Here is a 26,363-nt window from a genome sequence, read left to right as displayed (position 1 = left end):
ATTGAACCCAGTTCATGCTCAGGGTCTCTTAGGCCAAATCCATAAATGAAAGGGCTAAGAACTTGATTTGGATCTAGAGTGTAAGAGTGTAAGTTGTTAGAAACAGAAGTTACAAGCAAAAAAAACCCAAACCCCACAAAAAATAAACCAAAAACAAAACACCCCACAGTAAAATAAAAATCTTTACCGTCTTTGATTATAAATAAGATTGTAATTTACATAAAGCAATGGGTGTCATATAAACTATAAACTAAAATAGGTACTCCAGTAATTTTTAAAAAGACACAGAAAACACAAATTTAGGGTTACAAATGAGAGAGGGACATCTGCAGAGCATTAGAGGCAATATTAGAGGAACACAAAGTTGGAGGTAAATGAATATGGGGAGTACAGCAGAGAGGGAGGGCTTTGGAAGTTGTGTAGACGCACAATGAGAAGAGAAGTTGAAGCAGAATGGATGGGAAGCAGTAGCATTTGTGACAGAGGTGTTAAAGAGACGTGAGGAAGCATCTTGTTTTCCAAGCCTGGCCATTGCCTCGTGTCCTGCTCTTGCCCCAATATCCTTTTCAAGCATGTGCCCGGATTTGGGGTGCCCTGGTTGCACAGCTTTGCATGAAAGGATTTCACTGAGTGAGAATCTGCAGATCTTGATTTTCCTAAGCACTTCTGAGGCTTTTTTCGGTGGTTATGACGAACTAGAAGCTCAGAAGGATTCTGTGCACTGCACATTTTTACAAAACTGAAGAGTCTTTTGTCCCCTTGGCAGTGTCTGGGCCCAACTTTTTCTTTCAAATAGGATCATGTTCCTTTTGCTCTGAGATGTAGTGAGCCCTGTCCCTTGCTTGTCCTGCTCTTCAGTCTGATGGGTAAGAAAAAATGCACATGATGCAAGGTGTGGTCAGTGAAGACCACAGGCATCAGGCATTTCTGCAGAAGTTTTGTCAGCAGATGAGTGTATGGCTGACAGCTGTTAGCTATGGTTAAAGAACTTCAAAGGTATCTAAGAAGAGCATCCATTGTCAGTTATCTCAAATTTGCTCTACTCCAGAGTACATACCTTGGGAAAATGAAATTATTCTTAAAATTAAAAATTTTGACAGAGTGCTTTATTTCCCTGTCAAGCTGCACTAACATTCTAACAAAAGTTTGCTGTGACATGCCCAGGATCCTGGTCTCCCAAACAATCTATTTCAAAGGTTTGGCTGATGTGTAGTACAGCATCTTTCTCAATTATGTCTTTGGATACCTTCATCATAGAAATAAGGCTGTGCTTCTGCCCTGACATAGAGTCATGATTCAGCTGGGACATGCAGTCACACCAAAAGCTCAGGGCCAATTGAAGGCCCTGCAGTTTAAATGGCAAAAAGCTGTATCATTGTTGGTAGAATTCTGAATATGCATTTTTAGTAGCTATTGAAATAGAAGAATTCAGTCTCAGTAATTTTTTTTGTTAATCTCTAATAAATTCCGTGCTAAGAGCTCGGGATATTTTCACTAAAATAAGAGATTTAGGCTTAAATTCATGGAAGGAATTTAAAAAAAAGAGCTTTTTTTTCTTTCAGCATTTGAGAAGCACTATGTAGCTAATAAGGAAGCTCTTACAAATGTCATACTCTTTGACGGTAAGCTTTTGCCAGAAGGAGGTGGAAAGGCAACATTGCATGCTCAAAGTATTTTCAGTCAGAAAGGCTTTAATCTCAGAATATGACTGCCCTCTCAGCTGCATCCTGTTTTATACTGAATACTGCCAAATTGTTAATTGCTTTGTAGAGATGAGGATAAATAACAGTAGGATTAAAGACACTGTGGATACTGGTTTGTTCTGTGTGCATCAGTGCTTGAAAAACAAATAGAGGGGCAAACAACCAAACAGCACTCTCCCAAATCCTCTGATTTAATTTGCATAGCATCATCTTTTTAATACATGACCTCTACTACTCTTCATATAGTACAGATATAGATGCCAAAAAAGAGCTTTTGTTTTGTTTACATTCAGAGAGAACACCGACTGGTTTCCAGACTTCACAAATAAAGAGATTGAGGGCAAAAATTATCACTTGTGTTAACTACTTAATCTCTTCTTTGTATTTCTGCCTTTCAATGACGGATACCGCTGTTTTGTAATCCCCTATTTCTCTTTTGAAAAGGTAACTACAGGACATCAATAGAATAAAAATCCATTTTCAAGCTAACATGTATTAGGCCTGATATTATCAGTGACCTGTTACGTTATATTGCTGTTTGACCTTTATTTACAAATGCAGTAGTATGTTTTAAATTTTTTTTAAAAGGTCTAATTGTAACATTTAATTTCACACTGTCGTGCTTGTTACAGAAAATTAAGTTATCATCACAGGCAAGCTGCTCTCAGTTAACATTCTCAGAGGAATATGCACAATAAATGGATGGGAGGTGGTCTTGGTAGTCTGGGAGTATAGGTGGTAGCAACATTTATTATATGTGAGTTAAATTTGCACTGGGTAATTGTCAGCTTTCTAGTTTACTGTTCTTCCTAGCCATATATTTATATTCAGTAAGGTTTTTTTTTATGTAATTCCTATTGCAGTTCTGTAAAATGCAACAATAAAATAAATTCTCTACACTATTTTAGTTGCTTAATTTTCATTAATTTCATTAATTTTCATAAACTTTGCTGATTTTTCTCAATATAGTCTTTAGATAAAGCCTGAAATGCCAGAGCATAATGATTGGTATCAGTGGAAGCGCTCAAATCCAGGAGTTTGTCTTATCTGTACTGATATACACTGCTTGAGGTTGGTCTCATTGTGGGCTCACAACAAAAACTGAATTTGGCCTAAAATTTCTGCTCTTGCTTTTACTGCTGGCATCAGCATGAAACATGCTATTGATTTAAATGTAAATTGGCTATAATATTGTGATTTAGTTTCCTTGTTAGAGGAAAATACATTATCCATAGGCAAACCTTCTTACTCTACTGATGTTTCTGAACACTCTTTTGTTATTGTTTCTGAAAGCTTTTGATTTTAAAAGTGCTATGAAACTAAAATGTATTATTGTATATACATTGTAGTTCTTCAGAGGGTACTGACTTACAAGTAAATGCTCATTTTTCTTTTGTTGCAGTTTTCACTAGAATACATAGATTTTACTTTTCAGACTTAATGCTATTTATCTTAAACCTGTATTTATCCAACCATTCAAGCTACTGTTTTTCACCTTTTTTACTTTGTTAAATACATTTACAGCAACAGTGAGCTGTAGGTATACCTTACGTATAATTTGAAGATAAAGTGAACATTGATGCATTGTGGATTTTTATGCTTTGATATTTGGTCAGCCTATTTCATTAAGAATGTCCTTTTTTTCTCTGTGGTATATAAGGTGAGTGATACACCATTTTTTACTTGATCTTTAATAAGAAGTACTATTGTTTTACCAGATTTTACAGCTTTCCTAGAGTATTTATAAATGATAGGTTATTTCTGAGGTAGCAGAATAATAATCTTTGCAACAGTTCATTTGTATTTGTGAATTATTTTCATATATATGATGAAAAGAGAATTTGCTAGCCCAAAAATACTGTGTTACTGTATTTGTAAAAGGCATTTATTTAGGATTCATTACTTTGTTTGTGTAATAACATAAACTCAGTGTAGGTAATTTTATTGGTTGTTTCTTCAATGCTAAGATACATTTTTTGCATAATTCTTTAAAATTTTTTAACTATCTTCTTTTTCTGAAGTGACACTGAGCCAAGTAAAATTGTCAGCAGTATCTTCATTAATCACACTCCATACTAAGACTTTCTAAAAAGAGACTTCTCCATCATAATTTATAGTAATCTAATGTAGTGATTAGTAGCAGTCTAAGGGGTGTAGAATGACAGAGAATGTGTTTGGGATGAGAGTGGTCTGATCTGTGTGCCCACTATCCCAGGAAGGAAGGAAGGAAGGAAGGAAGGAAGGAAGGAAGGAAGGAAGGAAGGAAGGAAGGAAGGAAGGAAGGAAGGAAGGAAGGAAGGAAGGAAGGAAGGAAGGAAGGAAGGAAGGAAGGAAGGAAGGAAGGAAGGAAGGAAGGAAGGAAGGAAGGAAGGAAGGAAGGAAGGAAGGAAGGAAGGAAGGAAGGAAGGAAGGAAGGAAGGAAGGAAGGAAGGAAGGAAGGAAGGAAGTCAGTCTTGCCAGGTATTGTCCATATGTGATGTGGGAGTGATGAGGAGCCTGTGCTTGAAGGACTGGGGAAATGGAGATGCAGCTGTGCAAGCTGTTGTTAGGCTCTAGAAGTGACTCAGTTTTGCTCCAGATGCCTGTTTCTCCTATAATTTCAAACTTCTCCTGCATGGAATAGTGTGTGTCCGCTTTGTTTAAAACACCTTTATAATTCAAAAAGGATAACTAGAATTGGTTATTATACTGGTAGACGACATTTTGGCTAAAAAATTTTTGCTTTTTCTTTCTGTTCTTACAAGGATGAGAATATTTGAGAGCAAGCATTAGAAGTATGTATTGAGAAGAACAGAAAAGAAGTGGTATCACAAATGCAGATAGAGCAATGAGGCAGAGACATTATAGTAAAAGAATACTATCAATCCACATCAGAGTGGAGCTGGTAGTATAAAAAAAGTGAAAAGGCAGAATGTGCTTGAGCAGTCATTGTAGTTTTGATATTCTCTGCAATTAAGTCATAATTGCAGAATGAATTAAAATTTGGTTGAGTTTGACTGTTACAAGGAAGAAGTGAAGGATTAAGGGAAGGTTGCCCATTCCATAATAATACTGTAAGAAAAACTAGAGTGCATATGCTGTTTTTATGAAAAATAGTCCCTGTAACGCTGCAGAACGTACTTGAGAATGCTTTGAAGAAGAACATTTTATTGCTTCCAGGATGAAGTGTAGTACTGAGCAAGGATTGTTAGCTGAGTGCTTGTAGGCAGTATTGCAAAGAGCTGTGATACTGAAGGGAAGATGGGAATATTCCATGCCTGTCACTGGAAACATCTCTATGTTCTCAGTTCCGAGCACCTTTGCAACAGCAATCTTCTCTAAAACCACCTTGTCTTTGCTCTTCATTTGGCCTGTTTATTTCCAAAACATTCCATTTTTTTTCCATTCATGGCTACTTTCAGAAGCTTTTGAGTACTCAAATTTATACAGTTTTGTCAGATCCTGGTATGTATGTCACATCCACAAATTTACTTTTAAATGGAAATTTCCTAAGGTCTCAGTGCTGGGGAAAGCAGTTCTGTCCTACTGTGGTGGATTGCACTTGGAGAATTTGCTCCTCATGTTTCTTATTACAAGTGAGTGTTGAACTGGCAGATCTGGCCTTGTGTTAAAAATAGTTGTGTGATACAGTTTTTGATTTCTAAAGTAATGTCAGTGTTGTCTCTGCTCTCTGTGTGAGTCCTTTTTGTCACAGGGCACCGAGGGCATGCCTGTCCTGTGCAAGCCGTGGTTTGGAAGCAGGTGTGCATGTTTGAGGGGCTGGGCACAGCATGGCACTGCCTGTCCATCCTGTGTGCAGGGAGCAATTCAGGGTGAGCTCCCCAGCTCCATCCCAAAGCTAGCAGGTTCACTATAAGCATGTGGGAGTGAGCTTATACACATGGGGTGATTATTTAGAATACATTGCTTTTTTTGTAATCCTTGATTTCTGTGGGGTTGTTCCAACACTCAGGGCCATTTATACACTGTTCTTTTTAGGTAAAGACCCATTATGTACAAGATGAGTAATCAGTCATTCAGAGTTGTATTCTTATGAAGTATTCATATACTTTTCGCAGGGGAAAAGATTGTTCTAGAGGAGGTAGCTTTAAAATGATTTATTATGAAAATTTTGATTAGCTTGATTGATTTCTTTACTTCCTCTCCCCTTGTGTTTTAGTAGGAGGGGAAGCCCCAATGAACCCAATGGTGAATACGCCTTTAGAGGCAGAAAAGTTATCTACAGCCTATCAGCCTGTGCTTTTGTGTGTTCCTGCAATTTTAAGACAGGCAAGCTGTTATGATGAAAGAAGATAATTAATGCTGTTTTCATTTTAGGTTTTATAATCATTAATGTTAACTTAGATCTTGGAACAATTAATGAACAAATTCAGTTCTAGGGTCCCCAAAGCATGCAAATTATTTGGAAAGTTTAGTCTGTGTTGCACAACAAACTCTACTATAGTTAATCATGAGAGCGTGCTTTTTTTAGGATATATTCATTATTTTCTTTTGCACTTCACCAACCAGCTTCAATGGATTATAAAGCAGAAGCTTACATATAGTCCAGACCATTAAAATGGTGCTGCATTTGATTATTATGGCTATAATTGCCTTAATTATGTAAATGAAGGGGCCTTGCCAATCTTATGGTACATTAAAGGCTTTACAAGTGTGTCACAGTAGTTGTATTGAGAATAAATAATCAAAGAGGTGCAGATCATATGCTAAGTATCTGGATCATCTTTCTGTTCATGCAATGAACAAATAAGCTAAGGATGTTTTTATGTTTGTGTCTCATTTACTGATGTGTTGGTAATTTTTTTTACTGATACTCTTTTTATACCATCAATATGCAGTAATACTTAAAAGTCTTTCCTTACTCAACAGTGGAAGATAACTGCTAGAAAAATCAGGTGTTTTTGTAAATCAGGTAATTACTTTAAATTACTTAATTTGCGCCTCCTTCTTATTTTTTGAAGATAAAACGTGCTAATTACATAAACTAATTCTGAATTATTTTTTCTGTAAGTATGTCAGTTTAGTGACAGTGAAGCTGCTTGAGGTCCTTAGGAAGCTCAGGAATGGACTGATGATGGTTCAGTAGTGTTCTGAAGGTGGAGCAATAACATTCATGAAGTCCTCTTCAAGTAGGATGTAAGCTGAGTGGTATTTAAAGAGCATGTGATAACCTTTTGGCAACCACTTCCCAATAATATTAATTGAGTCTTTAGTACTTCAATATCCTTTTTACTTTAGTACTTCAACTGTGCTATCTGTGCTCCCTGTTAAATAGTTGCAGTATCACTTTTTCTGAAGTTACTGTTTTAATAGCTGCCAGAATTTTTTTAGTATTTTCTTTAAAATATCAAAGGCCTTTAGAAGACAGGGATTGGAATGTCTGTCTTTGGCAGCTATTGCTGATATTTCTACAACTGCTACACTGAGATTGACAGAAATTCATTAATATCCTGGTGATATGGTAGCCCTTTCAATTTATTTTTTTTTTCAACATAAATATTATATCTAATTTATTCTTTGAAGCTGACCTCTGTCATGGTAACTAGTTTCTACTTGAGCTAATTTTAAGCAAATATTCTAGTAACGTATTATTCAGAGGAAAAAGTTTACTTGAATACCAGCATATCCTTACTTGGTTACACAATATTCTCTTTCTTTCAATAGTAAATATACAATCGGTTCTTACACATAAAAGTAGAAGTTTTCTCTAAAAAAGACTTTCTCACCCCTCCTGAGCATACAGACAGAAGAACAGAATTGATTGACTGTTTCACTTTTGCTTTTCTTGCATAAATGCTTGACCATTCTTTCCCAGTTGAGAACCATTGTTCTCTTGGTTGGTGTAAACTTTTGAGACAGTACTGAACATTTTACTGTGGTTGTGTGTATTCACTGATGCTCTGAAAATGTCTTTCTGTGCATTGAGTGTATGATAACACCTAGGCCATGTTCATACCACTCACTTCTAGCTGTGATAATTTCTAATAGTTTGAAATGATGGTGCAGGGTTAGAAAAAGAATTAACACTGTTAAAAGAAAGTTGTTTAACAATAACTCTGCAGGACAATTTTTGCATGCTTCTGAGTGTCTTTAAGCAAGGGAAAGATTTATTTTGAAAACCCCCCCGTTCTTATTTTGCATGCAAAATAGCTACCTTTGAGTCTTTTTGTAGGTTACTACAGCTTTACTCAGAGTCTTGGTAAGAATATGTACTAGTGTCATCATAATCTAAATCTGTTTCAAGTGTTACATTTTCACATCTTGAATTTTTTTACTGCCAAGAAGGCAGGTTTTGTATTTTTAATTTCAGATTTATTTTATATTCTTGATGAATCAGCATTATGAAAACATGTATTAATAAAATTATTAGATCAACCCTTTGTGCCTCAAAGCATAGTAATTATCCAACTGTGTTGCTTTTTATCTGCATCACAAAATACAATACTAATTTTATTTTTTCTTGATGTCTTTATTTTATATCACAGATGCGTATTACTTTTACATGTCATAAATTCTCTAAGTAAAACATTAAAGTCTTCATGGAAAATGAAAAACCCAACTTCTTTCCTGAAGGCACCATGATCCATGAAATTAACTGTGGCATCTCTTTTAATGTTCTGCTGATATTGCAACCTCAAGTGCTACAGCCACCTCACATGCAGGCATCAGCACTTGTTCAGTTTTATCCACTTGTTAAGCTTTGGCTCATTAGTATGGTGGGGCCTTTAAAACATAACTACTCCCTAAAATTACTGGCTTTATATTGAGATTTATTAGTACAGAGGTATGTCTTAACTATTAGAGAGGCATGAAACAAAAGAGCAAAAAAGTCTTCTATTTACCATTTCTAAGAGTACAAGTCATAGGAAATCATGGATTGGTTATTCTTCAGTAAGAATTCCTGTCAATATTTTTGTATTTTTTTTCCTGTTTTTAGTAGATGTTTCTTAGAATGCTGAGAACAGTAGTAGAGTACAGAACATTTAAAAAGAGAGTAATAAAGTCTGTGTAAGTGGAAAGTAAGTAATTAAGACAGTTTTGTTCTGTTTGGTCTCTTCAGCAGGCTTGTCTCAAATTTAGATGTGTGCAGGTTTTAAGAAAGTTTACTATGTCTCACAGGAATCTGTTTCGGGTTTTATTTTTCTAGTTTTCTTTTAAGGTCAGTAGTTGAAGCTGACCAACCTCTGCAGTATTTCTGTATATACAGTTTAAGAGGATTAAAGATACGTCAAAGATAGAGGCCACTAAATCGCTGGTATTATGTAGTTACCTTCTTTCTAAAGGTTGAGCTTCAGAAAAGGAATAGAAAGAGAGTTTATAGTTTTAGCAAAGTGAACAAAATACTGCTACGGCTCAAAAAACCAAAGAAAATAGTAGGATGTTACAACGCTTGCAAGGGTTTTTCAGGGTGAGAGATAGACGAGAATCTTGCACTCATGATCAGAAGGCTGGATTTATTATTTTATGATATATAATACATTATGACTATACTAAAAGGAAAAGAGAGAAAAATTTCAGAAGCTGCTAAGCTAGGAATAGCAAAGGAATGAATCAACGAAGTTTTGTGTCCAGGCAGAAAGCAAGAACAACGCTCCTGTGAGTGGTCAGTAAATCCTAACACTCACAGAAGACCAATCACAGGTGCACCTGTAACATTCCACAGCCGCAGACAACCACTGTTTACATCCTTCTTCTGGGGCCTCAGCTTCCCAGAAGGGGAAAAATCCTAAAGAAAGGATTTTTCACAAAAGATGTCTGTGACAGTAGTACTCTCTGGTTTTGTGTTTCACCCTGTTAAATCTATTAAAGAGAAAAAAGGAGAGTTTGTACAAGCATATCCAAGTCAGTTGGGATGTTTCTGACCTTCTAATTGAGCATTGGATCATAACAAGACTTTATAGAAAACAGGATACATAGCATTAGGAAGGCAAGTTTAAAGGAAAATCACTACAGATTGCAATAATTTAGAAGAGCTGTCCACCAGCTTTAAATTGCTGATTGATAGCTTTAAAGTGTTTTTTTTTTTCTGAGTGAAAAGCTAACAGTAGCCAACAGTATATAGTGAGTCAAGGCCAAAGGATGCAGACAAGTGTCAGAGACAAGCATCTGTGACAATTCACTGCTCAGGAAAGGAAAACTAGAGATTAACGCAGTTATTCACAAGGTTATTGTGTACCTGCATTTATTTCTTGATGTTTCTAGAATTTAATTCACTAGGGCTAAAGGTAGATTTTGTAATGCAAGCAATGAGTTCCCATGTCCACAGTTCATCCAGATGGTCTTTTAATTATTAGTGAGAGCTCTCACTGGCAGTAAGGATTAGCAGCCTGCCCCTCTGTAGTGTTCATTTGTGGGCAGCTTGAATCTCGTCGTGTAAGGTGCCAGTCTGTCAGGATGTTTTTCCTGCATTGCATGAGGGGCTGTCAGAAGCTCATTGATGTCAGTAAGTGATGCCAGGGATCTGATTTCTTTAGCTTCGTGAAAGAGATTCTCAGCAGTGGCAGGAATGTAGCACTCAGTACAGATTAGATACAGTAATTCAGCTTCCTAGCTGAAGTATATTCCCTTTCTGGAGAACATCCTAATTTTCTTACGTTGAAGAACAATATATTACTGTTTTCTTTGTCTTTTCCCCCTCTTCCTGGACCACTTGGTGCTATTTTTGCATATACCATGTAACACTTCACTCTGCAAGTGATAAGTCTAAGGTGTTGGTCCTTGTAAGTTAGGGTAGAAGAGTTAGAGAAAATGATAACCAGTTAGTTACTCATTTATCTTCAGTTGTTCCATTTGCTATTTTAGTTTATTTGAAATTATTTCAGTTTTTGCGTGATATCCAGTGTCATAAAGATTTTCCCTTTTTTCTTATAAACCTTATTTCTGAATTCCTCAAATGTACTGGGAGAGATTTAAAATCAGTTGTTTTGTAAGATCAGACTTTTATATGACAAAGGGGTCAGGCTTTTGATTTGCTCTATTTCTCTGCTCAAGACCTGAAACAAACACAGGAATAAGGAGGTGGAAAACTTTGCTTAGTGTAAAAGGAACAAGAAAGGAATATAATTTTTTCCCCAAATAATCTGTGCAACTAGCACAGAGAATCTGAATAAAGGTCCAGTAAATGAAGAATTAAATTATACCATCACTTGAATTGATTTTTCTTGAGATGTTTGAAATTATCAGTAAAATTCTCCTGCTACCAAACTTTTACCCAGCTACACACCAGTATTACAGAGTCACAGACTAGCAGAATGTTTGAGGTTGAAATTTACTTCTGGAGATGCTCTTGCTCCACCCCTCTGCTCAAGAAGGACCACTTAGAAGAGGTTGCTCAAGACCATGGTTGAGAGTTTTCTGGGGCAACTTTGAAATGTCTCTGAGGACGGAGCCTCTACAACCTCTCTGGAAAGCCCAGTTTCTCTCACAGCAAATTCTTTCCTAACGTTCAGCAGAAACTTCATGCTGAACACTTTGTGCCCATTGCTTCTTGCCCTGTCACTGGGAACCACTGAAGAGAGCCTGGTTCTGTTTTTATGTCCAGCCTCCAGGTATTTATTCACATTTATAAGATGCCATTGTTTTCTTCTCCAGTGAAAATGGTCCAAGCGTTTTCAACATTCCATCATATGAAATTCTTTTGATGCACAAAATGTAAAATGTAAAGGTCCACATTATAATTATGTAACCAAAATTGTCTTATAGAAAACTATAAGACAATAGTTGTCTTAGAAAATAGAAACTCATGAGTGATTTTGTCACTTTCAGTGGCAGTTAGTGAGACAATTTTGGTTAGTTGTGAATACCTGTTAGAGAACAAGTTTTTTAAATGGTCTGAGAACTATGGCACATGTATGTATATTAAGGAATACTACACTTGCTTCAGTGTGCAAATGCATGTTTTTCTTTTTTAGCCAAAATATAGGGAAAGAAATAGAGTCTGATCTCATGGATTTGAAGAGGGAGTTGAGAAATGTGTAGCTTAACATATGACACGAAATATAGTCAAGAAAATGTGATTTGTAGCTCAAAATATATTTATCACAAAAAATTCTTTATCATTTTAAAGTGGTGATGTAAATCCATAAACTTCCTAGCTAACCTTGTACAGTTTACAGTGATTCTAAATTTATATGCTAATTTAGATTAAGAGAAATCTCTTAGAAAAAAATATTGTTTGCCTACATGCACACACAATGCAGATGTTGTAATACTTCATATATATAATATTTTATATTTATATATGAAGCACCTAGAACATTAAAACTATCATATGGAACCGAGTGGGTTTTTTTGTAGGGTAACATAGTAATGTACAAGATACACTGAAAACTATGGCCGGTAGTAGTAGTCTAGAAACCGAAAATATTTTACAGAACAGAACTCATGAAAAGTGCTTGCAAATCATAAAGCCTGCAAAACAGCCTTTGCTTTCCGTCTGCTTCAGGCACAGAGATGTAATGTTCAATTCTATCTGAAATAAGCATTCTGATGGGTAATGATTTATTCTTGACATTTGGACAAAGCATACAAGGGACCTTAGAAGTAATTTTTAAATTCCTAGCTATATATATTTATATGTAGAAGCAAGCTAACTATACACAGCATAATAAAATTGTACTGAATTTCATTACCACAGAAGTCATGGAATAATTGCACAATCTACTATTCCTTTTTTTTCTATTGCTCTACCTCAAAGCAGGATGTCTTCAGACTGGAAGAATTCCTCTTTTGCGATTTAAGGACTTCCATAATGGAAATAGAAATGCATCTATCCATTAGGAAGGTGTTTGCATGTGGGATCTCAGCACCTCAGGATGGAGGTGCAGAGTGGCTGAGAACACCCTTGGGGGGCTCGGGAGTCCTGGAATGTTGCCAGAAGTGTCTGGTGGCTGCACTTTGATCCGACACAGGAGACGACGCCTGTATGAGGATGGGAGGAATTCACTGGGTGAATGGTGAAGGGATAAGTTAGTTAAAGTGTAAAACACAGGGTTTAGGATTTTGGTACAGGGGGGTCTAAAGAAGTAAGATGGAGGAATTGGGGCGTGTCCTGTCCTTCTTCTTCTTGGCCTCCATCTTCTGTGGTGGTGGTGGCACTTTGGGATTGGTTATTACTAAAAGTGCATCGGTTAATAAGGGTAGAAGGTATTGGGGAGAAATGATAAATATTGTACACGTAACTTCGGGTATAAAGATAAGTGACCGCCCAGGGGCTTGTGGAGTGTGCCCATGGCTGACTTGCTGTGCAGACCTCTGTCGGGCTGAAAGAAAATCTTTTAGATAAACAATTAATAAACACCGAGACCGAGACAAGATCAGAAGTCTCTCCTCGTCCTTTGAAGCGCCGGGCTCTTCAAGGCTATCCCTAGGCCTTTCCAGGCCACCTAAACAGCACTGAAAACTAACATTTGCAGACAGATTGGTGGTGTTGGCATGTGTTTGTTAAGTGCCAGGCAAACAGGCAGTCCTTATGTGCAGACTGCCTGCACTGCACATGCTGTGAGTCTGGGCTGTCCTGGAGGCTTGCAGCTTAATGACGTGAAACTTGGGTGGTACACTCTTCTGGGAGAGCTGAACACCAAATGGTCTGGTCAGAACTTCTGCTCTTGTTCTTTTATAATCTGAGTTTCCTTTTGGTGTCCGGAGTTTTGGGGTAGATAAAGAACAGCATTCTAAAAAGTTGAAATGTGGGAACTCTTTTCCTGTGTAACTGAGCAGTTTGTTCCAGTGTATCATATGGACATTGGGTCATTCTGTTGCATAAATCAAAATGGAATATACTGTCCTTATCAAGCATTATAAGTGCTTATTAGTGTTGTTTTGAGTGACGAGGAATTTCTTGTGCAGTGGAAGCCAAACAGTAACTGTGAAAACAAAGTACCTGTTGCAGTCTTTACAGAGGTCTCATTTTTTGCTATCAATGTCTCAGGGTTACCCTGCATTATTTTATTTTTTAAAACTTTGAATTTACTTTATCTGTGCAATATCAGGCCATATAAGAATGGACATTTTCCTGAAGACAATTTCCTTACTTCTTCCAATGCTATAAGAGAAAAGGGTTGTATGTGGACTCAAAAATTACACAAATCTGCATTTCTATTGGATAAATATCAATCAATTAATTTAGATTAAAATGCTCAGCATCTTACCTTTCTGGAAAAAAAGTTTTACATTGTAGTATTTTTCAAAAAATTATTATCTATGGTTTTCTCCAGGAAAAAAAATTCAGTAACAGTATGATAATGATAAAAGATGTTTTGTTACATAAATATGTATTGAGTGACAAATACTTTATTTCACACGAAATTTTTCAACACCAAAGTTAAGGGGACACCTTGATTATGTTGTGTACAGTGAAATCTAAATAATGTGTGGTTCATTAACTCTTAACATGTCAAAATGTGAGGAACTATAGAAAGAAACAGCCTAGAAAGGGGAAGAAGGTAAAAAAGGAAAATGTGAATAGCAAGGAGATGATGATTCTTTAGTTACATCTTTGGCTCAGGAGCAAACTTTGTACCCACCAGGCAGGTGCTTGGCTGCCTTGTCTAGATAGAAGAGAGGAGAAAAACTCACTATTTTTAATGTTTATTCAGCCATATATTTATGTATGTTCCTATCTTCTGCTGATGAGCTGACCTATTTTGTGTGTGTATGTCTAGTAAATGAGAAACAAATAAAATCTAGATACCTAATCTACCTAGCTGACTACCTTTCAGGGGGATTTTGGAGAGTTTGTGTGAATTGCTCCCCTTTGGGCCATTACCATTGCCTGTAGCCTCAGGAAGTTTTTTCTAATTATCCTCACTGTTGAGTGACTGAACAATCAGAGGAGCTGTTGCCTGCATCTTCTTTACAGGCATTCGATATCAATGTGCTGAAAATGTCATGGTTTCTCTTTTCTTGTTTGTTAATTTCTTCTAAGAGACTTACCTAACACTCGAGCATTTTTGGACTTCAGGCAGTGACTGGACATTCAGTATTCATTTAATTTATTTGGGTCAGCTATTTGTTTACATCAGATATTTTACACAGCAGTGTCATGGTATAGCAGGAGTGGTTTTGAGTTCAGTGGGTGTTGTACATTGATGCTATTTGGTCACAGCTCCCTCATGGTGACTCATATAGAAATAAGGAGTATTACTGAGTACTGCTGGGTACAACCCTAAATTGGGAGAGCAGCCCTGCCAAGAGGGATCTGGGGTGCTGGTCAGCAGCAGCTCAGAGAGGGTCAGCAGGGTGTGCCCTGGAACCCAGAGGGCAAAACCCCATCCTGGGGTGCATCAAGCACAGCAAGAGCAGACAACCAGCAGAGGTGACTGTCCCACTGCATCCAGCCTTGGGGGGCCTCACCCTGAGTGGTGTCTCCAGTTCTGGACCCCACATGCCAAGAAGGATGTGATGGTCCTTGAATGGCTCCAGAGGAGGGAAACAAAGCTGGTGACAGGGATAGAAACCATGTACTGTGAGGAAAGGATGAGAATTTCATACTTGTCAAGTTTGGAGAGAGGGAGGCTGAAGGGTGAGTTCATTGGTCTGCTGCCTGAGGAGGTGGAAAGGGAGGTGCTGAGCTCTTCACCCTTGTGTCCAGTGATAGGACACATGGGAATGCCTCTGAGCTGTGCCACAGGAGGGTTAGACTGGATGTTTAGAAGCATTTTGTTACTGTGAAGGTGGTCAAACACTGGCACAGCCTTTCTAGAGAGGTGGTTGATGATCCTGTTGGTGTTTAAGAGGCATTTTGGACAATGCCTTTAATAACATGTGTTAGGTTATGGTCAGCCCTGAACTGGTTAGGCAGCTGGATTGTTGTAGGTCCCTTCCAAGTGAAATACTATTCTAAGAGAATAGGAATTATTTTAATTTGATTGCTAAGTTATGATTCTATTTAGGAGTCTGCCCACTTGCTTGTTTAATAGATTTATCCCAAATGCAGTATAGCATACCTTGAGGCACAAACAGCAAAATTCACAAATTTAATTTCTAGTACCTAGAAGATAATAAAACCAAATTCTTTCATATGATTTTATATATTTTGTTCTTCTCAGCCTGTACAAGAAAGTCAGTTTTTTGCTGAGTTTGAAGCTTTAATGAGTTTTTAGTTTATTTCTATGTTCTAAGGCTTAAACAACAGTTTTGATAACATTTTAAATTGCAAATTCAATGCCTTCAGGTTTGGTGGGAAGTGTGTTCTTATTGTAACTTCCCTTATCAACTTGGAAACATTAGGGTTCAATGTAATTTGGTGGGGGTTTTTTTAGCTTTTTTTTTCCAGCTGAAGTTACTGGCTGATTTTGAAATACTAGTTGAAGTTGTACTGAAGTTTTTTTATATGGAATGTTAAACCACATTACTGTAATGGCAACTGCTGACCATACTGCATCATGTCCTGCAAAAATGTGTTTAGTCATGGCCATCAGCTCTAGGACCCCAGCATAAAAAGGATGTGGACCTGCTGGAGTGACTCCAGAGAAAGGCCACAAAGATGCTTGGAAGGGCTGAGACCTGTAGTTCTGCCTGGAGAAGTGAAGGCTCTGTGGAGAGCTTAGAGCAGCTTTCCAGTATCTGAAGGAGGCTACAAGAGAGCAGGATGCTCAAGGCCTTATCCAACTTGGCATTGAACCCTTCAGGGTTGGACCATCCACAACCTCCCTGGGTGACCAGTTCCAGTATCTCATCACCCTCATACAAAATAATTTCTTCTTAATGTCTTACCTAAATTTCCCCTTTTAGTTTGGGCCCATTACTTATTCTTCCATTACTACATTTCCTGATGAAAGGCTTCCCTGTAGGCTCTCTTGAGATACTGGAAGGTTCCCATGAGGTCTCCATACAACCATCTCTTCTCCAGAGGCTGAACAGCCCCAACTCTCTCAGCCATTGTCATAGACTTGCTCCAACAGCTCCATGTCCTTCTCATGTTGGGGACATTGGAGCTGGATGTGATACTCAGGTGGGATCTCACAAGATCAGAGTAGAGAGGGTGAATAATCTTCAAGTTGCTGGCCATGCTCCTTTTAGTGCAGCCCAGGATTCACTTGGCTTTCTGGGCTGTGACTGCCCACTGATGGCTCATGTTGAGTTTTTCATCAACCACCACTCTGAATTCCTTTTCTGCAGCTCTCCTCTAAGTCCCTTCTCCACTCAGCTTGTGCCTGGGATTGCTGCGACTCAGGACTTTGCACTGGGCCTTGTTGAACTTCATGAGGTTTGCGTGGGCCCACCTATCAGGTGTGTCAAGCTCCCTGTGGCTGCCATCCCTTCCCTCCAGCATCTTGTCTGCAGCACACAGCCTGGTGTTGAGAGCAAACTTGCTGAAGGTGCACTTGATTCCACTGTTTGTGTCACTGACAAAGATGTTGAACAGTATCAGCCCCACAATATAATTATTCTCTACATTTAATGACCTTTTAAAATTACAGACTACATCCAGTCCTATTAGATCTGCAGGTGTGGCTATAAATCATCAAAAAGACACTTTCTGCCATGTACAGTGTGTTATAGGATTTTGTTGTTTAGGATGTTATTGGTTTAAGTTTATTTTTCATCATATTTACCAACTCTGACTAATCTGTGAGCAGCCCTAGAAACTTAGAAACTTTTCTTTGTAAAACAGAAATTAAGTATAAAATGAGACTAAACTAGTTGTTTTTCTCTGTAAGTTGATTGCATATTAAGAAATAATAGCAGTGTTGGTTCTTAAAGTAGAAATGTGTTGATGATGTCCTTTCAATTAACCAAATAGTATATGCAGACAGCAGCAAGTAAATAAGATCCCAAGTCTGTTCAGGTATCCAAGCAATAGCCTTCAAATTACAGCTATAAAAATTCATCTTCATTGAATGCAAAGCTGGTACTGAAATCAGTAACAAAACTCTCACTAAATGGAACCAGGGCTTCTTTTTGTTTAATGAAATAAGAGCTGTGGAGAAACTCTTAAACTTGGACCCATTATACTGCAAGGTAATTTTTGTGGTGGTGGTGGTTGCTGTTGAGTCCAGTAATCTCTGCACACATTTGCTGTGCCTCAGCTTCACCTTGTTAGATGTGAATTTGCTGTTGTCTGAAAGTCACTGAGGAGCACTATCAGCATCTTGAAAGTGAAGCAATGAGCCATGCAGACAGGAAAGCAACAAATTTTTGAGCTCAGTGCAGTGGTAACAAAACATGGGGTTTGACCACAATGAATTCACAGGTGGCTGTCAGGGCTTGTATCTTTTAAAACTACCTAAATAGCCTGGTGATGCAGCTGGCCCTGTGGAATAGGATAATCTGGCAGGACTCTGTAGTGCCATGGTGATTTAATGGTGATCGTTGTCAAAGAAATGAGGAGCTTTTGTGTGACCATTGAGATTCAGGTATCACTGTGATATGTTTCTCAGTATTTATTGATATTTTTAAAGAAATTCAAAATACTTCTAAGAGCACGGCCCCAAAAGGGCAAAAGAGAAACATGCATGAACAAAAGGAATAATAGCTAGAAAATGATGTTGAAAGTCTTTTGACAGAGAACAGAAGAATATATGAGAAATAGACATAATTTTGCATTATAAATGTTTCTTACTGTTCTTACTAGGATGTCTTCAAAACCATTATCAGAAGGAATTTAATTATTTCTTAAAATAATTGTAGTACTGCTTTTGTTTCTTCACTTTTAAGTCTCAGGTTCTGATGCATTATTTTCAGACTCTTGCTGATGTCACTGACAGTTTAAAGACTTCTACAGATTTTGTAAACACTGCAACACGGTGATGCCATTATTAGGACAGTAGTTTGGAAGTCTCAGATGCAGTGATGAAGAGGCTCACAGTTGATGATACTTGGCAGTTCTTTTCAGCTGTAGGCAATGGTGCTGATAATCAGCACAACCAGTTACTATAAATGCCTTTCATGGCTTATGATTAGCAAGTGAAATTATAACTGAATAGATAACTACCTGGCATCTCTAATTGCCCATACCCTTTTTGCCTTGAAAGGTTCTTAATCACCACGTGGAAAAACAGTGTGTTTTCTAATTATATAGATTTTGTTTAAAATGAGCATGCTTTTTGTATAGATTTTATCAAAATATAATGTCATATTTCTTTAAACAAAAAGGTTATCTTTTTCTTTTAATAGATTGCAAAATTTATTAAATTTAATTTTTCATTGGGAAAAATGTCAACAGAATTGTTTGAACAATCGTCACTGTGTTGATCAGTGTTAGCATTCCTTTCCTCTTCAAAGAACCAAGTAGTTGGTCTAGACAGCAGCAAATTGAGGGTGAAATTCTGGTTGTACTGAAGGCAGCAATTATTTTACTACAGATTTCAACAGGGTAAGGATTTTAAGAGGGCTTTGTTCGGTTCTGCATACACATGGTGCTGATTTGTGTCTTCTGTGAACAGCTCCTTCTGCAAACTTCTGTACTCGCGAAGTCGACACACGGACAGCACTGTGTGCAGGTAGCCAGCAGAGAGACTGTGGCTGGGAAAGAACTGTCTGGGATGATACCATGATACCAAGATTGATACCTCATGGTGTCTGGTTTGGGTCTGATACTGATTAATGTCACACTCTGTGTGTTAAAGGTTCTCTGTAACACATATGAGGATCACCGTTGGTAATGCAAGATTTTTGGATTTAAAATACATACAGGAATAATCACATTAGAAATTATCAAGGCTAAATAAATTCCTATCTGTATGAATATTCATATACAGCTCATAAAAATTCCCTGATCTACATCAGACATTCACGAACAATCCATTTAGTACTGAATGCATAGACTAGCAAAACATAATTGCACTTTGCTAACATATTTCATAAATGCATTTGTAAACATTGTGGGTATTTGTGCCCTAACCATGTTTTTTTAAACTCATTAGTTTCTGAATTTCTCCTTACACTTTTGATTAGTGAATTTGTGTGGAGACACAGCTGCAGATTACATTTACTTAACCAGCATTCTAATATCACTGGGGTGGTGGTAGTGTAGTGGAGTTTGCATCTCTCTGGCTGGTAATTCTGGGCCAGGGGAATGCAGTCCTGCTGTTACATTACATCCATATAATGGATTAACTGTCATAGTTTTCTTCAATAGTAGAGTAAAAGTTTTTCTACCTCTCTTGGCCTTGCTTTAGGGAAGATAAAATAATTAAATTGGAATGATTCTTCCCTCTTGGTCCTCTCTGAAAGGTCTATAGGCAACTGTGCTCTTGTAATGAACAATTTTATGAGATTGACAGCAATGTTAGTGATTAAACATTCAAGAAAAACACATAAGCAAATGTTTAGAGTAAATACAAAGTGGTTTAAAGCATCAGATCACGATCTAAATATGAAAAAAGTAAATTGCTGCAATGCAGCCTCAGACCTGTTAGACTTCAGTGGGATCCAATATGATGTAAGATTCTTTTATGCCAAACACTTGCAGAGCAGATTGTAGTTAATTTCTGTTAAAGGGTGATTTTTCAGCCCACTGTTTAATTCTCCTGCCCTTCCATGGCAGAGAAAAGGTGCAAACCAGTAGATAGGAGTGAGGAGCAATAATTGTCTATCACAACAGAAAGAAAGGTCCATCAGTCCCTTCCAGGTTCTGTGCATGGTTACCCGATGTAGTACACTTTTAAGGTCTTTTGTCAGGACAGAATATTTATGATTTCAGAAAATACCTCATTTGAAATGGTAAAATAATATATACATACTTTAAAATTTTCTTCATAAAGAGCATTATTCAGTGATCTTTTTACCTTTTGTCTACTATGTTTCAAGGGATTGTGTGTCAAATTGCAAGAAGTCTTTGCAGGTCTCTGTCAGTCATGATCTTGAAGGGAAGAAAATGTCCAGACTTTGTCCCAGAGCTGTGTAGTGCTTTCAGGAATCCTTAAAACTGAATTTTGAAAACTACCATACCTTTGGGTTATGGTTTCCTTAAAAGCTTTCACCACTAACACAGTTTTTAGTCTGTCCCTACTTGAGACTTCCTATATCTTTTATTACACAAAATACTGGATTCAATTGAATATACAGAAATATTTGAAAATTATCTTGGAATATAGCATATTACAGTGGAACATCTCTTTGCTATCTTCTTTTGTTGTCTGTGTTCATAACTATGCAATTTACAGATTAATAATATCATTTTCACCCTCAGAAATGAATAGTTTGAAATAGCAGAGCACGATGAGAAATGATAGCCTACACTGAAGGTTAGCAGCAGTTAGTAAAGGAAGCCATATACATTGACTGTCCAGAAAATAAATTAGCAAATTCCACAACAGGTCTGTGATACTTCTGAGAGACTAAAGAATCAGTATTGTCTTACTTAATTGCAATGTCTTTGTAAGCCCACATATTTTAAGTTGAAGACAGTAACTTGGCACGTAAATTGTGTGTGTTGTGGTTACTAGTATTTTTCCTGCACTCAGAAGTCATTATTATACCAAAATGTGAAGTCTTTAAAAACTGTGAGGACACAAAAAGATCAGACTTATTTTATGAAAATGTAATTTATTGAAATCACTTTGAATTTTATGAAGCATTAATCATGTGCAGAATGTCTGTATGGAACATTAATTTGGGCGGTAAGAATAAGCAGCTGCAGCTCCCTGATATGGTATCTGCAGAATTTGTATTAATTATCTCATAACATAGACTAACCAAAGTAGAAAATTCATTATATTTAGTTAAATATTAAGGAAATCAGAATGCTTTTATTTGTTAATTTCAAGGTATTATCTTCCTAAAATCATTGGCCCTAGAGATAACAGATGGCTGATAAATATCAGCTTATAGAAATACAAATATATGCATGAATTTTTTCAGTTTAGAGCCTTTTTTAAAAAAACCAAACCAGTTCTAACTGTATCTCCAGGATGGTAAAAAGATGACTGAAATGACTGTCCCATTCTTTAGTTACAGGTTTGGAGGGATTTTTGTCCTTCTGCCAAATATATTGGGTTTTGCTAGCACATTTCTTTTTGCCATATGTTACTCTTCCCATTTGTGACAGATGATGCAGAGCTAGAAGTGCTGCTCTGTATTGCAGGAATTGTAAGTCACTTGCATACAATTCTTAGACATTTAGAGTTAGCCACAAGGGTACTGGCCCTTACTCTGGAGGTGGCAATTTTCAGTCCAAGTAATAGTTCCTCAGGGCTAAATTCCAAAAAGAACCTCTGCAGAATGCCAAGGTACTTGTAGAGTACTGTCACTGAGTAGTTACATGTCCTATAATGTTCCAGCTTACTATAGTAGGTAATGTCTTTAAAGCCATGCACATTCTGCACTGAGTTCTGATGGCAGTTTCATTTTCAGAAGAAGGTTTAAATGCCCATGCTAGAACAGGTGCTCAGCATTTCCTGTGCAGCCATATGATAGTACAGGTAATGCTGTCAAAGGGCTTTGGGCTGCATGAGCATCAGCTGTGGACAGCTCCTCATAATCCTGCTCACAGCTGATTCAGAATTGCTGCTCTAACTAGGTTTCTGGGTGTCTAGCAGTCCTGGACTGATGGCTGCAATCCTCGAGTTACAGCACAGGAATTACTCTTACACTTTTCAGGGACAACAGTGTGGAGCTACAGAGCAGTTGATAGCAGTTCCTCTCAAAGAGGGGTTGTCTCTCAAACACTGAGGAACCCTCACATGAGTACTGTGATGGTCACAGGACACAAATGACTGGACAATGCCCTGAGCAGCTTGATGTGATTAGACCTACTTTTAGCAGAGAGTAAGAGTGAATTGCTTCTGGAGGTCCCTTTTAGCATATTTTATAAACATATTTATTCTGTGAATCAAACAATATCATATTGGGGTTTTTATTTCTATGCTTTTTAAAGTCATATGCAGTGATTCTAATATGTTGGAAAAGTTTGAGTAGCAGGAAGTCTTGCTTCAGCACACACTGACTGATCAGTTGCCCATCTCACGTGGAGTAATTACAAGGTGATTCTAAAACATGGTTGATGTGTACCCTGTTCTTCAAGTTTTCTAGATACTCTATATTTACTTACTGGTTATTTTATTGTATACATGAATTTGTGAGTATAGTTCTGCCTGATTGAATGAGATTGTATGTGCTGGAGAAAATCATCTGCATAGTGTGCAGAGTATTTCTTGCTTCTTTTTTTTTTTTCCCTAAATAATTTTTTTGATCTTTCACTTAGCAAAAGCTACTGTTTGATATAACAGTATTGCAGTGTGCTCATTATGCCCATGTCCATTCAATACTTACTAAGCTACAGGTAGTTTTTTCTGTGTCTGTGTTTACATAAAAAGGAAGCACTGTTAAAATAACTTACTTTCTCTTATGTCAGGAAGCTAAGACTGGTTTAAATATGTTAGGGAATTCAGCACATTATGCTAGTGCTAAAACACCTTCTGCATGTCTTTACAGCTTTCAGTAGCACTATTTTTACTTCATTAATTAACTTGAATTGAAAGGCCCTTAAAGAACTCAGGCTGATACAGCATTTTCAAATATTTTACTTCCAGTCTGTAAAGTATATTCAAACGCCAACATAAATCATAACATTTACTGTATGTGAAAACAGATTGAACAGTTGGTTCCACCTAACATTTAAATAATATTTATCATGAAGTTATATTTGGATTAAGTACCTATAAATTTTCTGATACCTTCATTTTTTTGCATAGCCATAGCTGTTAATTTTAGAAGACAGCCTCATTGCTTGAAATGACAGCAGACTCCAGTAACCTTTGCGCTAGTGACTTGGTATTACCTTGTACTAATTCTCTTAATGGCTACTAAAATTGATTGTAATAGCAGGATTGCCTTGCATTGGCATTATACAAAAGCAGAATTACTTCTTGGCAGGTTCCTGAGTGGATTCATGTGATTTAATATGCATTTTTTGATTACTCTCTAACCTTCTACAGCCTTTACTGTCTGTCTTTCACCATTAAAGATTCATCTCCCAGTCTATCAGGTTAAATAATAGTCTGAATAGATCTGAATTACCTCATCTTGACCTATTTTAAATCAGTACAGACAAATTTGCACAATAATTTCACTACTCTGTATCTTTACAAGCTCATCACTGGGATGAAAAGTTCCTAAACATTTTTTAGTATGTATCAACTAATTAATATAATTTTTCATCCTACAGGATTACCTCAACCAAGTATGTTTCAATGGCAAGTAGCATTCTGGTGAATGGATTTTTAGGTTGATCATCTCTGTTACAGCAAAGGAAGTTGAACATGAATTTGTTATCTCATTCCCGATTGGCTTGGCCCTGGCCAGCAGTGGCTCTGTCCTGGAGCCAGCTGCCCTTGGCTCTGCTGGACATGGAGGGAGCTTCTGGCAGCTTCTCACAGAAGCCAACCCTGCAGCCTCCTGCTACCAAACCTGGCCATAAAAACCAATATACAGCTGTAATGGAAGGAGAAATTAAAGAGGAGCAGAGTGTCCCAAGTTAACAGCTGATTCTTTGTGCTGACCTGTCCTCTGATTGCAAGAGTTGGTACAGGAAGGTGTCACCATAGCAAGCATAGAAATCTCACATGTTCAAATTACAATATGTAGTCTTGGATCAGAAAACCATTTTCATCTGGTTGTTGTAATACATTTTCTTACTACACATGCCTATTTATGATTATTTTTCCCCAGTTCCCTATAAATTATCAGAAAAGAAATAGTTCTGTTACACAATAGAGAAGCACAAAATACAATATTTATAAAAACATCAGTGCATAACATATGCAAATATATGGATGGATGAATTGTACTTTAGTCTTTCATTCTTTCATGGGTAGAATCAAAGTATCAAGAGGGACTTCAGTAAAGAATAAATAATCCTGTGCTTAGGTGCATGCAGGTATACAGGCATTGATAGTTGTTGACAAAATTATATGTTTCTATCTTTTTCCAAAATACAAGTAGGTTTTTCATAGTGTTGTGCAATTTAATGAAGTGCTAAAAAAGCTAAGTCACTAAATGTGTTGGATTGCTACACAATAAAAGTAAGCAAACTGGAGATTTTTTATGAAGAGTGTCACTGTGAAGCTCAGACAACTTAGGTATGAGCTCTTCAGGTTGTAGCGTATTTGGTTACTGGTAGACCTGGAAAGTGATCCCAATTTGGAAATGACAGCTATTGAGAATGGCAGTGGAATGTATTTTGTTACCTGAGCGGGGATACATTTTTTGTCTTTTCTGCTCTTGTCATCTTCCAAACACTGCTATTTCTTTTGTCTTCCCAAACAAACGGGAAGATGGAGTTCTGGGAGAGATATCTACTTGCTTCAAGCATGCCCTTTCTTTGTCTTGTCAGTGAATTAGCCTCTTGACTGCACGTCTCTCTCTGATACCTGCTTCTGTTGGCCTCTTTGCAAACTGCCAGTACTTTACAGCTCTTCAGCCAGTCTGCTGCTAATCTGCTGCTCTTGGTGCTACAGATGCTCTCTTTGGTCTGGTGTGCTTTTTCTGCCTTTGCTATTTCTGGTCAAAGAATCCATCCTTTCCATCACCAAGTGGCTGTGGAGTTGCCTGTTTGTGCTCACAGGTTTGGCTTGTGAAACTCCCTTCCAAGTATATACTTCCAGCACATAGTTGAAACACTTTTGCTCCCAATCCTATTTCCTCTTTTTGTACCTCAGCATAGGAAAGCAGGCTGAGTGTTTATGATTATCTGCCTAAATTACTCCTCTGACCTCTTCTGGTAGGGCTTGGATTAGTATTGCCTTAATGATCATGGAAATGAGAAGACAAAAGACTGTCATGGGTCTCAGCCTCATCTGCAGTAAGGTGTGAAAATATCTGTGCTACAGCTGGTTATAGTAGTTTGCAAAGGAAGTTTTCTATTCCTTGGCATCTGTGATTTTATAATTCCTTTATACAGCAGGTATTTATTTCTCAGGACCTTCAATGGGTTCTGAAGGCATACCTAAGCAATGCAGCTGAATTAAATAAATTTTTAAAGCTGTGGAACGTACATGATTGTATTATTATGTGGGGTTGGAGTTTTGTGGGGTTAGGGGATTCTTTTTAGCATAATTTGAAAAGTTCAATTTATCACCCTGGAGAAAAACCTTAAACAACTCTGCATTTTGTTTTTCAGTGTGCAGTGACTTGGAATTCAGGGAAGTTGCAAACAGATTGAGAGACTGGTTTAAGGCACTTCATGAAAGTGGAATTCAGAATAAGAAGACTAGGATTGTTCAGAGGCCTGAAAGAAGCAGTAAGTGATTTCTGCTTGTCTTATTTGATGTTTTCTTTGATCCTTTTCTGTTCTTTTGTTTTTCCATTGCTAAGACCTGCCTTATTCTTGTGTGCTTTAGATAGACGTGTACAAAACTGTAACTTTGGGCTTTTCTGGAGTTGGTTTCCTATTTATGGCTTAGTACTAATACAAGATGTTCACTTCAGACATTCAATATAATTTGACAGGACAGCTGTCATTCACAGTGCTTTAATTTGTGAATGCCATCAAATTAAAATAAATAAAATAAAGGAGCTTAAATTATGTGTGACCCATCTTTGCTAGTGGATGTCTATGTATGTACTGGTACTGAAAAACAGATGGAAAAGAAGTAAGTAAAAAGGAATTTTCAAGGTTATACTTGAAAATGGAAGAGACTCGGGAGTACTAATGAAATGGAAACGGTAGGGATATAATTTGTTTTTAACCCCCTCAAATATTTAAATATAGTTTTT

At 37.3% G+C, this 26,363-nt stretch overlaps 1 protein-coding gene across 3 annotated transcripts in view; it reads left to right on the top strand.

Moving 5' to 3' along the window:
- The window catches only part of SPOCK3 (SPARC (osteonectin), cwcv and kazal like domains proteoglycan 3), a 167,081-nt gene that overhangs the window by 120,387 nt on the left and 20,331 nt on the right, over positions 1 to 26,363 (top strand). For all 3 annotated transcript variants that reach the window (XM_059470783.1, XM_059470784.1, XM_059470785.1), the window contains one exon: positions 25,768 to 25,887. In XM_059470783.1, the coding sequence (XP_059326766.1) occupies positions 25,768 to 25,887 (120 nt within the window). The remainder of the gene's footprint in view (positions 1 to 25,767; positions 25,888 to 26,363) is intronic.

The sequence above is a fragment of the Ammospiza nelsoni genome, chromosome 4 (assembly GCF_027579445.1).
Source record: "Ammospiza nelsoni isolate bAmmNel1 chromosome 4, bAmmNel1.pri, whole genome shotgun sequence".
Lineage (NCBI taxonomy): Eukaryota > Metazoa > Chordata > Aves > Passeriformes > Passerellidae > Ammospiza > Ammospiza nelsoni.
The sequence above is the reverse complement of the archived record's forward strand: the minus strand, read 5'-3'. Positions and strand labels throughout refer to the sequence as shown.